Raw genomic sequence first — 18,190 nt, 5'->3', positions numbered from 1 at the left:
GCTAGGTGTGCTTGACATTTAGAGAACTTCCTCTTTGCCCTTTCTCACTGATTGACAGACAGAGGTGTAAAAAGAAATACTGACAAATTGTGCTCAAGTAAAAGAATGAATATTTAGTATCAAAAGTGTCTAGCAAACAAAAATCCTGACTATTACTATGCAGGGCTTGATGACAGATATAAACTGAAACCTGTTACCAGAAATTACATCTGAATTTCAGAAGCAGATGGTTTTAGTTAAGATTTGAGTAGTTAAAGACTTATTGCCGACCATGTTCACATTGAGTCAAGTTTGTCCATCTTCAACAAAGTCTGTAATAAAAACAAAAAGATTTAGGTCAGATTGTGTTGTGATGACTGATTAAATTTCTCTGTACAAGGAGGAATGATGAATGACCAGTTGAATTGATGTCACTGGCTGTAGAAGTTCAGCTCGCATTGTAATTTGATCAGCTTGTTAGCTTAATAAAAGAGAAAAGATTTTAGTCACAGTGACCTACAAATATCATTCTGAAATGGAAATGTATTTGAGTAAGAGTGTTGTATTCAGTTTCAATAGAACTTAAGTAAAGTACTTAATTCTCTAAAATAATACTTAAGCGAATATATTGAAGTGCAATCACTCAAATATTTACATCCCTGCTGTTTTGTCTCATTTGGAGAAACATATACTTCATTTTATTAAACTTAAACTGCCTTTTTTTTTTAAAAAAGAAATTAAGACTTTTAGTCAGGAAGAGTGCATAATATCAAAAATTTTAAAAGGTTACAAAAGATTTATCTTTCAAATAAATGCTGTTCTTTTAAACTCTATCAAGTAAATCTGAAAAAAAAAAAAAAAAAAGAAAAACCCAAAACAATCCTTTCAACACTGATAATGATAATAAATGTTTCTTGAACACAAAATCATCATATTAGAATGATTTCTGAAGGATCATGTGACTCTGAAGACTGGAGTAATGATGCTGAAAATTCAGCTTTGCATTACAGAAATAAATTACATTTCATAATATATTCAAATAGAAAACAGTTATATTAAATTGTAATACTATTTCACAATATTTCTATTTTTTATTGTATTTTTGATCACATAAATGCAGACTTTTAAAAACATTAAAAAAATCTTAAAAACTCCAACTTTTAAATTTGTGTCAAATACTCAAGTTTCTCACCAGGTCCATGAAACCTCTGAACATCCTGCAGGATATCCATGTAATCACTGCTGCCAATAACATATTCAAACAATGCCAGTATTCTCTTTTAGTTCCTATCTGCATTAACATAATGCTACATTTGTAATAATATTTTTCAATGGGAGACCATAAAAATAAACACTACTACTCTGTAGCCAATGGAGGGCAGTCTAAGCCAAAACATCCCACTGAGCAAGTGTTTTTGCATGCTATCAAGCAACTTGGGCAAATGCTGGTATTTTAGGCTATCATTTATGAACATACATCCATTTGTTTTTGATACTTCAATAACATTAAAAGTACATCTAAACAAATAATTTCTGGACATAAAACTGCTGAGGGATCAAATAATGTGGTTTAGAGCAGGGCCTGCAGAAAGAAAGCATTGAACCATTCTGTCTGAGAGGTCAAAGCACAATGAGTTCTCTCTCAAAAGAACCATTGAAGATTAATACAATCAGCTGGTTTGGCTAAGTCACATGTTTACAGAATGGTGTGTGTGGGTGGGATAAGGAAGTACAGTCTTTTTGATTAGAATGAACAATCTGTTGCTAGTGTATTTTTGTGTAGAATTACGTGCTGAAGCAACAAGCAGTAGGCACATATTTTCAGTGCAATACAATGATAGCATATACACTATGCATCATAAAAAGTTGAGCAAAACCATGTTAGAGAGCCATGGAGATGAAGGGAGCTAGAAAGAGCTTTGTGACTACAAAAAAGTGTGAGAAAAAAAAAAAACACACAAATGTCAAATGCAAATGACAATTGTAGGCTATAAAAATTACTTTTTGTGGGTTATTGAAAATTATTGTGGGATTAAATGGAGCCACATATTACAGTATATGGGGCAATTTTTCTTGAAAGCAGTTTTACTCATGTTCATGTTGTTTTCTATTCAGAAAAAAAAAAAAATCAGATAAACGAATTTCTATATCTAGTGGCAAGGTATTTCTTAGTAACATAACTAAGAAAATGAAAAAGGTATTTTAAAATATTACCATTTTAAGTAAAGGATAAATAGGCCTAAGTGTGTGCATAAAAACAGACAACACTTTATTGTTGGTCAAAGTGAACCTGTTGCTCACAACAAGATGATAACAGCTAAATTACAGTCACATACAAACTATTACGAATTTAGACTAGATCTCAATCCCAGTTATGCATGTCTCACTAAACCTGTTCAGAAAAACGCGTTCTTTTGAAGTCGAATCTTTTCAGTGAATCATTTGAACTTATCACCAAAAAACGAGTATTAAAAGTGAGTGATCAGTATTGGCATTTGGGTTGAACCGAGCATTTGACTGTTGGTGCGAAAAGTAAGTTACTGACAGGAATGTTACTAATAAAACGTCCCTAATGTCCCTAATGACTTTATTGTACGACAGTTTTAGCAACACAAAAAAGTTTTCAGCCAAGATAAATTAATTTTACTATTGTTTAATATAATAAATCTAATATAATATATATTCTAAATGTATAATGAAAAACGCAGTAAAAGGTGCATAAGTATGGCTTTATTGGAACGTCAGTGACTACGTGAAAAAGTAATACCTCACGATGTCAAAGAATTATGGAACGTTCTTTTATAGTTCGAGTCGGTTCTTTGAAACGAGCTGTTCGAAAGAACCGATTTGCGGAAATGATTCAGATTTTTTTTCAGCAACAGAAATCACACGGCAAAACAGCCCCTGGAAACAGTCGTTCACAGAACGTGATTGGTGAATTTTGAGAGTGACGTCATATACCCGCGCTTTGTTTGGAACGTCAGCTCGTTGGCGGGATTCAGGCGACGGGAGCAGACAGGCAGCGATTGTTTTGAGATGTGAGTTTTATTCGTTGACAATTACTTGTAGTAAATATGTGTTTTTCGTAAAGACACACGATATTATTAGCAGACACGTATTTAACGTTAAATACGCACGAGGACTTTGACTGCTGAAAGAAAATAAATACCGTTGCTTGTAGACTTAACTGTGTTAGATGGTTAACCTAGCACGATTCTAGTTCATTATTTAAGTAAATTGTAGCAGTTTATAAGCGGTTTATGTCATGCGAGTTGTACTGTAATGTATGTATATGTGTATATATATATATATATATATATATGTATATATATATGTATATGTGTGTGTGTGTGTGTGTGTGTGTGTGTGTGTGTGTGTGTGTGTATTGTTCAGCTCATAATGTTTTTAAAGATGTCACATTATCCAGTTTTGGTAAACTTATTGATAACACTCTATGTCTAGAATTGCAATGCAGTTTTCAGGCAGAAGAAAGAAGCTGATTGGCAGCTCTCAGAATGATCTGTATGATCACTGTCTTCAGTTCTATGGACACCCTCCCCTGGACAACATCTCTCTCACTGAGTTTGAAACCTTTGCAGTGGAGAGGTTGAAATGTGAGTCATCTGTATGGACCCGGTGTATTTGAGTTTTTAAATGAGAATTATTTTAATCTTCGACTAATATATTTGTATATTTAATTTTCCAAGTGCTCAAGACTGTGGAAAATCTTGGGGTGAGCTATGTGAAAAATTCAGAGCAATACACGAAGAAACTAGAAGCTGAATTTTCAAGTCTGAACTTCCCATTTAGGACAGAATTGGTGAGGAAACATTCTTCATATACATTTTTATTTATTTATGTCTTTACCTACAGGGGATACACTACTGCTGAGATTTTGTGGTGCTGCAAATGTCTAACATTCATTGCATAGATTTTGCAACACAAATATTTTTTCCTCACAACAGACATTACCTCATTTGATCTTAGCTTTTAATGAGTCTATAATGAAACTATCTCATACCCAATACAATGTTATACCTACACAATTTAAGAAAAGAGGGAAATGTATTTTAATTTTATGATGCTTTGGTTATCAGTCATAGAAAAATTACTAATTTTATGATCGCCTTGTTTTTGAAATTCTTTTTTTCTGCATACTCTTTTTAAATGAGTGCACGCCATGTATTTTATATCTTTCTTTTCTCCTCAACAATCTGTCCTAATAACCCAGGATGACCGAAAGGTTCAGGCAGGAATATCTGAATATGAGAAACGAAGAAAAGACCATATCTCCCATTTCATTCTACGCTTGGCTTATTGCCAGACGTAAGTATTCTTAATGTGCAATTTAGGAAGTACTCATACAGACAAAAAAATTAAAATGGTCAGCTATCTTATTTTTGTGTCTAATCTGTCTTTGTTAGTGTGCTGTAAGTAATTTAAATCTATGAATATGCATTTATGTAACATTAATAATCTTAAGGCAAGCTCACACTACAGGGCTGTAAGATTACGATGTGGTGTTCACACTACCCAACAAGGTTTCTTGTCATCTGTCTTCTTGTTGTCATAGCAGACTAGCATCATTTTCATTGCATGATATAGAAACAGCTACCAAAATGCTGACAAATTTAGAAAAGCCCACTTTTGTTCTGCAGAGACCTCATGCCAAAATGGCCGCGATCCGGGGGTTTTGTTGCGGGCCTTGGTAATCTGTCTGCGACAGCAAAATCCATCCAAAAGTTGTGTAGTGTGAGCTTGCCTTTAGTTGAAGCTAAACATAATTAACACTCAAATGCTGGGTTTTGCTCCCAAGCCCTATTCGTTTTAAATATATATATTTAAGATCATTTATAGGCAAATTTTGAAATGAACATTGTCAGATTTTTATTTTTTATTTTGTGTTGTGTTGGTCTGAGGTATAAATTGAACCATAGACTTTTATTTCATTTTAGGGAGGACCTCAGGCGATGGTTCATCCAACAGGAAATGGATCTTTTCCGTTACCGGTTCAGTTGCCTTCCTTCAAAGCACAAGACTGACTTTTTGCATAAAAATAATTTGAAGTATGAGACGGTGAGGCTATTTTACATAGTAATTTCACTGTTGAAACCTCACCAATTCCCTTGCCTTTGATGTTATCAGAAAAAAATCTGTTCATTTGAAGGGTTAGTTCACCCAAAAATAAAAAAAATTGTCATCAATTACATCAATCACCATGTCGTTCTAAACCTGTAAGACTTTAGTTCATCTTTGAAACACAAATTAAGATATTTAAAGTGAAATTAAGAGCTTTCTGTCCCTCCATTGACAGTCCACGCAGCTACTTTGTCATTTCAAAAAGTTCTTAAATAGATCACAAAACTAATCCATCGTGAATCGATGGTTTAGTCCAAATTTTCTGTAGAGACTGGATCACTATATATTATGAACAGATTGAATTTAGGCTTTTATTCAAAAACATACAGAAGCTCAATCGTACTTGCTTTACGCGCAAGAAACTTCATTGGTTCTTGCTGAAGCTCAAACGTGCTGCTTTAACACACGAGAATGAACCTCATTGGCTATTGCTCGTCAAGCAAGCATGTTTGAGCTTCCATTTACTGTATCTGATGTGTGCATTGATGAATGTTTATATGCGATTAAAAGCCTAACTTCAATCTGTTCATCATATAAAGCGATCATGTCTCTTAAGACAATTTGGACTAAACTGCTCAATTCATATGGATTAGTTTTAAGATCTCCTTATGAACTTTTTGAAGCGTCAAAGTGGTAGTTGCGTGGACTGTCAGTGGAGGGACAGAAATCTCTCAGATTTTATTAAAAATATCTTTATTTGTGTTTCAAAGATGAAAGTCTTATGGGTTTGGAACAACATGAGGGTGAGTAAATGATGACAAAATGTTCATTTTTGGCTGAACTAACCCTTTAATTTAGATTATAAAATGATAAAGCTGAAAAATAATTGCTATAACTAACTTTATCGATTTTCAGAGTTGATACATTTTAGAGGTTTTTTTTCTTACCGTTGTCGGAAGTGTGTATTTTTACAGACACAATATAATGATTTCTCTTTTTTTTTTTTTTTTTCTGTCCTAATCAAATTCAGAACTCTTGTGATGCTCCAGCTTCCCAACATATTGCTGAAAGATTACTTCATCTAATGCCTTGTAACTGAAACATGGGAATTTCTCAGTATATGCCCCTGCTAAAACCTTGATTTCACTTATTTCTAATTTAAAAGATCCCATCCTGATCATCTTTTAGACTTGTACAGGGCCCAGTGGAATTTAAATGTTTTCACATTCAGTCCTCTAGGGGGCAGTTGTTCTACACTTAAAACATTGCTCATCTTTCAGTTCATGTCTTTCAGTTCCACTCTTAACAATCCTAATATGTTTTCAGAGCAGTGCCTGAATGCTTGTTTTTTTTAGCTATAAATAAATGCTAATGTCATTATGTCACTGAATAAATGCTAAATGATATATTTTGTCATAACCTTTTTACATAATTTTATTAGCTGTTTTTCTTTAAAGTTGTTCTCTGAATCGTGATGATAAATGCTTTTTTCTTTGCCGAATGTTGTCCTTGCTTTATCTCTTCTAGTTACTTGAAATTAAATGTCAGCTGTGCTATTTTTTTTTTCCCTTTAACTTAACAGGTAAGTGCAGAGGAAAAGAAAAGCTTAAAAGACAAGCTCATCAACTCCAGTTATGGATTAAGTGGAATCACAGTGGAAGAATATGATTTCTACAAAGTAAGATAATTATAACTTTCTAATTTAAAAGTGATACCGAGTTATGAAAAGCTGTTTCATGCTGAGTCTCTGAAACTTTGTAAAAGTAAAAGAAGACATGCTGAAAGATTCACTTTAAATCATTAAATTCATATACACCTAGTTAAAGTCTATAATGCATGTTCTATGGGTTTTAAGTGTTTGTCTCAACTAAAATGAGATTTTATTATTCATTGACTTGCCTGTGAATCTTTTTAAGTTAGCATAAGCTGTAACACTTCATTATTATGTATGTGCAGTAGATTTAAAATATCTGTTATTAATAAAGTATTTCAATTATTTTTTTGTGTAAGGTCCCATTTCAGGATGCCCTGGATTTAGTGCGCACAAGAAAAGTCTACTTGCTTGCTGGCAATGCCTACATCCCCCACCAAGAAATTGTCGCGATTGTCCTGAATGACTTCCGCACAAGACTGTCCAAAGCACTTGCAGTAAGTAACTTGGTTATTTTGAGTTCAGTGTTATTGATGCTTCTTAAAAGGTGCAATGGCACACTGAGGAATTAAGTGATGTATGTAGTCACAAAATTTAGACCTTTCCCACAACAATCAGTGATCACTAGAGATTCATTTGCATGTGGCTGTTCGTCTAAGCTGACCGAGATGTTTGTTGTAAACAGGGCCTATGCTATGTTACTTTAAAGGAAGGCATTATTGGGAGGGATTCTACTTTATACAAGATTGGGAATGGGTTGAGATTCACTTCGAATTCAATTATATGAACAATCCCACATTTAACATGTATTCCTTCACTAAAATTCAAAGGTTTTCTATTTTTGAAGGGTTCATGTGGTGTTATTGTAATCTACAGAAATAGAGCTTGTAGCTCACAGTTAGAGTTGATGGGGGAGCTGCGTTAAGGTGGTCTTGGATGACTAGAAAGGTAACGCTATGGAGAGGTTATAGCAGTCATGAGATTGCTTTTTTTTTAAGGTGTAGAAGAGTGGGCGTCAGAGATGATAGTTTGGAGAGGCTTAGCGTAAAGTGCTTGATGGCACACACTGAGAAGTCATGGGTCATTTCCACCCTCAGACGGAGATTAAAAGGCGGCTAGGAGATGGAGGAGGTCACGGGGAGGGTTGTTGGTCAGGAAATCAAAAGCAGCTTTTCTGTTAGCTCCTGCCAAGATTGCTGTACCCACCGTGGAGGCGTCTCGATTTTATTATTTTTTTTTCCCCAACCCTGCCAAATGGCAGCAAAATGTGCTTCCCTGAGATATGCTATTATCCTTTTGAAAAACAGTGCTTGTTTATATTCCTACCATTGAGTTTCTCCCCTTGCATCATATTTATAACGCATGTAAATGTAATGTGTGTCAGGAGATTCCCAGCAGACGGCACATTGAGGGCTTTTCATGCTTGACGTGGGGCGTGAGCTTTGCTGCTTCCTTCCTTGTTGTCTTTTGTTCAGCAGCACAAGCACAAACATTAAAAAATATACAGGATCATACAGGCTTAATCTTTTGAATAGGAAAATAGTTGCACTGTACTGAAAATGCTACATTTGTATGTATTTTATGTATGGAGTCAGTAAGATATTGTATTCAGCAAGGATGCATTAAATTAATCAAATGTGGCAGTGAAGGCATTTGTAATATTACAAAATATTTCTGCTTCAAATAAATGCTGTTCTTGTGAACTTGGTTTATTCAATTTCTGAAACAAATGTATCTTGGTTTACACAAAAAAATCTTAAGCAGCACTACTGTTTTCAGCATTTATGATGATAATAAGAAAAGATTCTTGAGCACCAAATAAGCATATTCATAGTTTTCATGTAACGTCAGAGTCAGACCCTTATTGGAACACCCACCTGGAGGGCAAAACAAGGCTTTCCTCCTTTGCCCGCCAATCGTTTTTACCAGGTTTGTACTAATTACTAATGTAGTAAGATGGTGATATAAAAAAGACCAAATTCAGTATAAGGCACTTTAAGTGTTTTTCACGTTTTTAGTGATTTAAAATACTGCAGCAGATGCTGTATATGGATCACAAGTGCCCAAAAACTTGCATATCGTTCACACGTTTGTTTCTCTTCTTTTGAGATGTGCTGCAGTTCTATGGATGTTTTTCCCTCCAGGTCTCTGTGCCAGTCACATGACTGAAAACTATGAATTTGAAGGATTTCTGAAGGAACATGTGATTAATTAAAGGGTTAGCTCACCCAAAAATGTTCTGCCAGATCCTGCGTCAGCAGCACATGCATGTGTCGTGGTGCTCACGTGAACCGTGTCGGCCAATACTGAGCTGCCGTTCTGACGTACAATCCGGAAGCTCTGAACTGTGTGTACAATGTTAACAGCATAGGACACTGACATGGAAGAGAAGAAATTGTTGAATAAAGTCGTTTTTTTTTTTTTTTTTTTTGCGCACAAAAAGTATTCTCATCGTTTCATAACATTAAGTTTGAACCACTGTAGTCACATGGACAATTTTAATGATTTCTTTATTACCTTTCTGGGCCTTGAAAGTGGTAATACCGTTGCAGTCTTTTGGAGGCCAGAAAGCTCACGGATTTCATCAAAAATATCTTAATTTGTGTTCCGAAGATGAACAAAGGTCTTATAGGTTTGGAACGTTTTGAGGGTGAGTAGTTAATGACAGAATTTTCATTTTTGGGTGAACTAACCCTTTAAGACTTTGCTATCACAGGAATAAATTATATTTCACCTGTGCTTACATCTAAAATATATTAAAATAGACAAGTCATTTTAAGTTGTAACAATATTTCACAATATTACTATTTTACTGTATTTTTGATTGAATAAATGTAGCCTTGTTGAGCATAAGAGAAGTAAAATCTCCCTTAGCCCAAATATTTCTATTTCTATTTGTTTACTTTGTGGAGGTAATGCAGTTTAAAGATCTACAGTGCTCTGTTTTTCCATCAAGGTTTTGATAAGCATGAGTTCACCCATTATATCATTGAGGTTATGTATAAAATAACACTCTAAATTTGAAGTGCTGTTTTAAATACTTCATCCGTTGTGCAGAACGATGTGGTGGCTGTTAAGGTAATAGCTGCCTGTTTGTCATCTTCAGTCCATTAATATCTGAGATTCAAATGAGAGTTTCTGTGATGGTAAACAATGCAGTGGCAGGTTTAATTGCTGCTATAACTGGAGAAATTAAAATGTGCACAGGATATTGGGAACAATAATAAATCGGGCAGCTTTGTGAACTTGGATTACTTAACAACATTAGTCTGCCCAGCTTGGGTTTAATTGGGCATTTTAATTGAAACCGGGGAGCGGTTGTGTTCGGTTGATCACTGGTAAGTGGAGAAGAGACAGGCTTTGTGCATTTAGCGCTGGCATGTAGTTTGCATAAATTTTCATTGCACTTCTGGGATTGAACACTCTTTGTGTTATTTGAAATGTTTTATAGGAACTGTACCATACTGTTTCTGAGTTTTGTGTCACACCTCAATGTTGGGTATTGTAATTGTCATAGATGGATGATGCAAAATTAAGAAAGGCTCTTCTCAGCATGGTAAATTATCTTTCAGCTTGGCAGATTTTTTTTTTTTTTTTTTTGTCATCTACATGCCGTCTCGTCAAGGCTGGCCATCAGAGTGAGTCTGCCAGGCAGTTGGACAGCTGGTGGGATGGGTTTTATTTCGGCAGAACGTTCTCTGAGAAAAGTCATTTGAATTATTATTTGGTAAGCTCTTGTACAACCGAAACGGCGAACAGACACAGCTAGTAAACAATCTCCCTCCTGCCAGTATATTGAAGCTCTATAAGCTTGCGCATTAATCCATCCTGGCTAATGAAAACATATGCTGCCTGCACATTTTCTTTTTGATGGCGTTCGGGATGGCCACGCTGAAAGAAAATGAAATGTGTCAATCTTCATATTCCCGCCGACTCCATAAATCAGGCCTGGAACGAGTCTTTTATGATACTCGGAATCATTTCTAGAGAGACTGTCTGAAATCAATTGCCTGGTTGAAAATCCTTTACCAGGTATCACCTAGTGTAGCTCTGAAGGACCATTTTAGTAGAGCTGCCATTGACCAGCAATTGTTAGAGGTGAATATTTCCAAAAGTGAGAAAATGCATTCGTTTTCTCTTTTTTTTTTTTTTTTTTTTCTCTAAATAGTAGCCACTTTTTGTTATGTGAGCTAAAAGGCAGGATTTGATCAGGTTGTTCTAACTTTAGCTAAAATTCAGGAAAAAGATGGAAAAACCCATTATTGTTGAGCTTTGCATTTCTTTTTCTCCTGATTATTATCCTCTCTCTCTATTCTGTATCTAATAAATCTAAAAGGCCTATAAATAGGTCTGTGTCTGGATGGTAGACATTGCAATTTTGTTCCTCATGTTTCATTGACTTCCTGACAAATGCTGAAACTTAGTTTCGTCTGAAAGTTTCAAAGGTTCCCCTGGCAGGCAAGCTGCAACTTGCCAATTACAATTTAAAAGCCATGCGTCGTGTTCGGTTTTCAAAAGCGCGGTCACCAGCCAGCAAAACGTGGTGAAATACAAAGGTAGTCATGTAGAGTTAATTGTGTCCATGACGAACAAATAGAACGTCTGACATGGGAATCCGTTCTTAATCAAAGCTGAGCTGCGGCTTATGGTCCGACATTTAAAGCGCTATTTCCATCAAAGCCACTGTAATTCCCTCTCGTTGTTCAAAAGTCATCATGGATGAAGCAGCTCGCTTGGTATATTTTCAACACTTTTTGAAAATAAGACCTCTAATATAATGAGACTGTCCATTGATGGAAATTATTATTAGCCTGAGCCTTATAAAGCATGTTAAAGACTTCCTCATCTCACTAATTCTTTTTCTGTCATATTGGTAATGAGGTTTGGTTTAAAGCTTTTTGACTTTCACACTGTTTCTATGTGTGCTTTTCAGGGCTCAATAAAGTTAGGTTTTTTTGTGGTTTTTTTGCTGGTCAGGCCAGTAGTTCAGATTTTTACCAACAATTAGGGATTTAAAAATTATTCATTTTTACAGAAAGGTACAATGAAACTCTATATGTAAATTAATGAATGAAAGTAATGAACCATACTTTTGCTGCCAAATGGCAGATGTCATACTGTGTGACACATTACTGATTTGATTGTAACTTTTAACCTGTCTAGCTGACCCTCTTCTTCTTTCAACTAAACTTCACCGTTAACCAGTTAACATTATCTTGGTGATATTTATATTAGCATTGTTTTCAACAGCAATGCTTACTTTATCACAGGAAATCAAATATTTAAGCTTGTATGACATCAAACACACTTACATGCTCAACAAACGTACGAGGTAGTCACATTTCAGCACTGGCCTGGGCAAGTGACGGTTCCATCAACGTACCTGAATATCTCTTACACTAACCATTCAATGTCCATATTGTTGAGCTTTGCTTCAAAAGTTTAAAAATTGGTGCTTTTACTCCAGAAAATGTTGAAATATTTGGTAATTAGTTATGTTCTCTGGATGTTTTCTAGATTTAATTACTAGCAAGTTTGCTGACTTGATCATGTCAGTGTTCTTTTTCTAATTAAACAGAGCTAGTTCTAATTAAAGCTGCAAGCAGCGATGAAAGGGCCCTCGCACCCGGGGCCACCACCACCCGGTGGCCTTAGGAAAACAGTGAATAGTGGGTGATATGCATGTAAGTGAGTAAATACAGTTGAAATATGGCAAAGTCATTTCGACGTGCCACACTTCCTGCTACCAACAGGTGGCACTTTGACTATTACTGAATATTACCATTTCGATGTCTTCAGGCTAAGACTATTATCAATCATGTGAAGTTTGGAGTAGATCGGACATTGTTTGCCTGAGTTACAACAACTTCCTGTTTCGTGGCATAAATTTCATACTTTAGCACTTAGCCAAGTGTTGCATGATTTAACGTTTTTCTGGAATGTTTGGTACTTCATGGCATATTTAAATGTGTTTCTGGGAGTGAATTATTGTGCAAAGCATGCCATTTCCTGTTGTCAGCAGGTGGCGCTATGACTAACTGAATATTGGCATAGAGATGTCTTCAGGCCAGGACTCTTATCAAACATGTGAAGTTTGGGGCAGTTCGGACATTGTATGCCTGAGTTACAACAGCTTCCTCCTTCATGGCAAAACATCAGACTTTGTCAGGCCGCCACAGACACGCCCTTCAGTGAAAACCTTCGCAATTTAATAGCACAGAGGCCTTTTGATTAGACTGACCAAATATGACGTTTTTCTGATTACAGCTCTAGGAAGAGAAAATTCAAAATATCACTTCCTGTTGGGTTTACAAGTTTTGTACCAAGGGACTTTTTTGTAGGTATTGGGCTGTTACATCTGTCTACCGAATTTCATACCTGTACGTGAAACGTAGCGCGAATGGCGCTTAATTGAAATTTTGTAGGTGGCGCTATTGAGCCATTTTGCCACACCTAATTCAGAAACCCATATCGGGCGTAAATTTACGCACTACTGGTGCTCGAGCCCTAATTATGAATCTAAAAATATAAGTGCCCTCTCTGGTGTCTGATCTTGTGGGTTTACCTTGATTTACAGGATTTTGACTTCTAAAACTAAACTTGACTGAAATAACAGGCTGCCTTTCACTAAAACAGTAGAAAGTTTCACATCTTAAAAATAGATACTGGCAATTTGGGGCATGCATAAATTTTTCATTGTTAGAAGTGTTTGTGAGAGGGAAACAGTTTTAGATATTTGAAAGTTAGATTTTGGCTTCATCTGAGAGTTATTACTTTAATTAATTTGGCACAAAATAATGCATGTTTAATTAACTCTGTTTAAATTCTTTGGAAAGGAATCAAATATGTTCTAAAACATCTTTTCCCCTTAAGATCTCATTTTTTTTGTCTTTATAAAACAAAGAGAAGCTATGCACATACTGAAGACTGCTGGTTGAATTCAGTTCTGTCATCTAGGGATGACAGAATGGGATTAGCTTTTTTTTTTTTTTTCCCCTCATTCAGGCGTTTTGCTCTGTCTGCTGTATATAAACTACCTTTCAAAAGTTTGGGGTCAGTAAGATTTCTTTTTTTTTTTTTTTTTATAATGCATTTATTCATCAAGAATGCATTAAATTGATCGAAATTGACTGTAAAATCATTTTTACAGAAAATCCATTTCAAATAAAGGCTCTTCTTTTGAACTTTTTATACATCAAGGATCCTGAAATTTCAGTTTTGCCACAACAGAAATTTATTTTTGATCCAATAATTTTAGACTTTGAGCATAAGAGACTTCTTTCAAAAACATTTATAAAAAAAAAAAAAAAAAAAAAGTCTTACCAACCCCAAACTTTTGAATGGTTGTGTATAATGAAATAAATAACAATATAATAGTTAGTGATATACCAAAATAAAAATTCTTGCCCAAAACTAAAAATGTTAATTTAAAATTTTACCCGTTACCCATCTTATTTCATTTTCACTATTTTTATTAAGTACAAATTAAATTAAACTACTTTTTCAGTTGCAGTAGGTCAATTTAACAGAAGAATCCGTTATGTGTAATGTGTAACTACTGTTTATTTTATTATGATCGTGTTTGTCCACCACCACCAAAGACTATTTTTGACCCAGCAAAAACCCTGACTTAGTTCAGTACTCAAGCATTGTGACCACAATATGCTTCCATAGACTTCAACTTTGTTGTGTTTCTTTTCTCAGAGTCTCAACACACAGAGGTGTGTTTGCCATATCAGCCATAAATGACAAACTTTTCTGTTAATATATCACCCATCATGATTTGCATTTACATTAGATCCAATTAAAACGGATAATTTCACATACAGTTTGTCAGACAGGTTTTTCAGCCTGCTTTCTCTTTTGACCATCATCCAAAAATGTCCTTGTCATTTCTGTTGGTTGAAATCGCAGTGCAACTCTAGTAATTGTATTTACTGTAACACAGTAATGTTATGCCTCCAATAACTTTGCTCTTTACAAGTGATACTCCAAAGATACTCAGTTTTTAGCAGTTTTTCCACACCCAGTGACTCCAGGTTCTTCTGTTGAATTTTGTGAAGTGTTTCTTTTTATCACCAGATTGTGAAATATTACCTTGTCGCTAGGCATCACACACTTTCAGAAACTAAAGCTTGACCTAACCGAGTGTCACCAAGGTAGAGTAGAAAAACACCGGCACTTCTACTCTGCCTATACCAACAATTCAATTGAAGCTGTCAATCCAGAGCCTAATTTTAGCCATTTGGCTGTAGCTGGCGTGTCTGACTAGGGCTGTGGAGGTGCCGATGGATGGATGGACACATGCTGAAGAACATGGCAATGTCGAACTCTCAATCATGCTGGGTCCTTCCGTAACTAAAAGGCCATCTTGAACAGTTGAAGGTTTATTTTTCCCTTGTCCTCTCGGGTGATTAATGAGCAAGCATGGCTGTTGTGTGTCCAGACGAAGGGTTGATGCATTCCTCGCTTCATTATCTGATCAATGCGGAAGGGACTCTGATAACGACTAGAGTCAATAAAGCTTCTGGGATTGGCTCTGATTTACTCGTTTTCTTTTTTTAAGCGGTTTGCACCAGTGAGTCATGAGTATCTGTTTCACTCTGAATAGACCAATATTTAACAGTATCTTAATTAAGTCAAGTATTTAAATAAAAATTCCCTCATGGAAATTAATCAGTTGGCTTGTAAATGAACTTAAAGGAACTATATATGCAGCCATGTGATAATGCTGTCTGCTAGTGCATTAAGCAGTAAATTATAACAGGACTGGATGGATTAATGCAATTTAATCATTTTGAACGGAACCTTCAGTGCAAACTGGCATCAATTGTGTAACACTGCGCAAATATGTAACTATGCATACACAAAAGACATTGCTGGACTATACATGGCGTGTAGATCTAAAGTGTGTGTGTGTGTGTTTTGTTTGAATGTTACCAATAACATTTGAGTACTGTGGTCAAAGTATGAATTCCAGCAAATGCAACATGGAACAACACCTTACTGTTTGCAGAATGCACTTTTGCAACCTATGTGACTATTCAATCGGGAAAATGAACATAGTTTGGAATTATTGGAAATAATATTAGGAGTTTCGCTGTTTTATCTTTTGAAGTTCCTTAAGGTTTTACCAATTTTCATAATGTTAATCAGTTGAAAATGATATCGCCACTGGGACATTTTTTTTTTTTTAATCAAAGAGCATCGTTCTTTGCTTTACGAATTTGCAGGGCAGTCTGAATCTGTGGCTTGTCTCATTTGCAAACGAATTGTGTTGCTTTAAAAATCTAATGTGAATACAGATTACAAAGCGTTCACCAAAACCATGTGTTTTGTATTGATTTACCATCTAACAAAGTTATCATAGTTGGTCGGTGTGCCACCTACAGGCTTTTTGGGTGAAGTGTAGGTTGGTAAAGAACGTGCAAAATGGCCATATCTACGTTACCCTTTTTGATAGAATAATCGTGATTATAATTTTGAGCAAAATAATCGTGATTATCAGTTTAACCATTATCGTGCAGCTCTAAATGTAAGTTCACTTAACAGTAATATTGCATAATGTAGTCCCAAAGAAATGCATTGATTGACCATGCTTTTGTAGTAATCCTAGTAACCACAGGTTAAAAAAAACCAGTGGTATTTTATGAAAAGTATCCTATGCACATGTAGAAACTATAACTAGAACTGCCATAAGAAATGTTATAATATAGAAATAAGAAATGTTTCTTGAGCAACACATTAGCATATTAGAATGATTTCTGAAGGATCATGTGACACTGAAGACTGGAGGAATGAGTGCTGAAAATTCAGTTTTGCCAACAGACATCTTTCAAAAACCTTGATCTTGTGACGTTTTCTGCTGGTTTGTGCAGCGCTGTTTTGCTTTGTGTTGTTGACAATCTATTCATATTGCAGGTAAAAATTGTACAAATTGCGATATATCGCACGATACGAAAAATAACATTGAACTTAAATGCAGTTCTTAGTGCGAATATGAAATCGCAAAGGCTGCAATTTTTTTTTTTTAATGCGCAGCTTGTCAATGAAGTATGGCTTCAAATGCTAATCCATCTGAAAGCACTGCAAGTTTGAGTTGCTTATAATGTACATTTGAAAAAGCAACACTTGTCAAACATCTTTCCAGACATGAGAAGCATTTAACATCTTGTCCAGCAAAAGACAACATTTAATAACATGTTTTTACTCAACTCACTTCATAACGACAGTTGAGCATCCTTCTGTGAGATTCTTTCACAGAATAAGGTAGTCGTGTGTTTATTAGTCATGTTTAATCAAAGCGTTTAATCTTCTGTTTATTCAGCTACAGTGATATACAAGTACAGGTCTCTGCAGGACACTAATAGGAGTTACCAGATCAGTGGGCGAGGCCATAAACAGAGGGGCGTTTTTGAGAGCGTTACCTGATTTGCCCACGTCAGAGTGTGGGTAGGGTTTAGGGGTGGGGTCGGGTCGGGTGAAGGGGATCATTTTCATTGCATGATTTATAAACACCCACCAGTTTGAAAACACCCACAAATTCAGAAACGCCCACTTTTGTTCCACAGAGACCTCATACTCGTGATATGACGTATTATCTTCTTCTTCAGGGCATATTGGAGTTTCTGCGCAAGAGCGCCCTCTGGCTTTCAGATGGAGAAGCATTTACTACTGATCACAGAGCCGTACAGCTCTGACAAGCTGCGCATAAAATAATTGCAGCCTTTGCCAAATTGCGTGCAGTTTAATCGCGATAAATCGTGCAGCCCTAGCGCTGCCTATCTGGAGCAAATATCATTAAAGTCAGTGTAAAGCAATATTAAATATGTGTTCTGAGTTTGTCACACCACAGAAAAATGTTAACCACCCAGCCAAATTTGAATGATAAAAAACACCGCCAAGTAAATAAAAAAAGTTATCAAAATTTGATCAAAAATCTGGGTGTGTTTGCCTTTGGCTCTGAAACCACACCCACTCGTGGGAACTTGCACTCATTGGTGGGCAGGCACTGCCGACGACGGCACCAGTTGTTGGCGCTCTGTGGGACGGGAGGATGAAACGCAGGGCGGGAGATTGTCAGTTTGTCCCTATTCACCAGTAACAGCGGATTATCAGTGAATCCCAGTTGTCTCCGATGAAAGTTTGTAAAACTATCCGGTGTAAAATGTTCACTGCAGAGGAGGGTGTTGGTGGTGATCCTCAGCTCTCCATCAAAGTGGCTCTTCACAAAATGAATCCACCTCTTCTTGATATCATTTTTAGTAAATTTAAATAAGGAGACCGAGCTGTTTTGTAAATTATCACAACCAGGTAATATGCATTTACATGTCAAAGGCATAGCTAGCTAGCTAGCAAACTGTGGGCCGTTGTAACTAACGGTAATGATAGTAACTCGTGATTGTGCGGGTGAACCACTGATGCGCTCTAGTTATTATAGTGTTAGCGGAGGGGCCATGCTTAGTGGCTCCAGTGTGTCGA

At 35.9% G+C, this 18,190-nt stretch overlaps 1 protein-coding gene across 1 annotated transcript in view; it reads left to right on the top strand.

The window, feature by feature from the left end:
- The first annotated feature begins 2,865 nt into the window (after window positions 1-2,865).
- prim2 (DNA primase subunit 2) overlaps window positions 2,866-18,190 on the top strand; it is a 66,653-nt gene continuing 51,328 nt past the window's right edge. Inside the window, exons 1-7 of the mRNA XM_051915816.1 lie at window positions 2,866-3,017; window positions 3,442-3,593; window positions 3,687-3,799; window positions 4,211-4,305; window positions 4,935-5,055; window positions 6,641-6,736; window positions 7,069-7,206. Of these exons, the coding sequence (XP_051771776.1) occupies window positions 3,449-3,593; window positions 3,687-3,799; window positions 4,211-4,305; window positions 4,935-5,055; window positions 6,641-6,736; window positions 7,069-7,206 (708 nt within the window). The 5' untranslated portion in view covers window positions 2,866-3,017; window positions 3,442-3,448. The remainder of the gene's footprint in view (window positions 3,018-3,441; window positions 3,594-3,686; window positions 3,800-4,210; window positions 4,306-4,934; window positions 5,056-6,640; window positions 6,737-7,068; window positions 7,207-18,190) is intronic.

The sequence above is a fragment of the Ctenopharyngodon idella genome, chromosome 13, assembly GCF_019924925.1.
Source record: "Ctenopharyngodon idella isolate HZGC_01 chromosome 13, HZGC01, whole genome shotgun sequence".
NCBI classification, from domain to species: Eukaryota; Metazoa; Chordata; class Actinopteri; order Cypriniformes; family Xenocyprididae; genus Ctenopharyngodon; species Ctenopharyngodon idella.
This window is presented reverse-complemented; position numbering and strand designations above follow the sequence as displayed.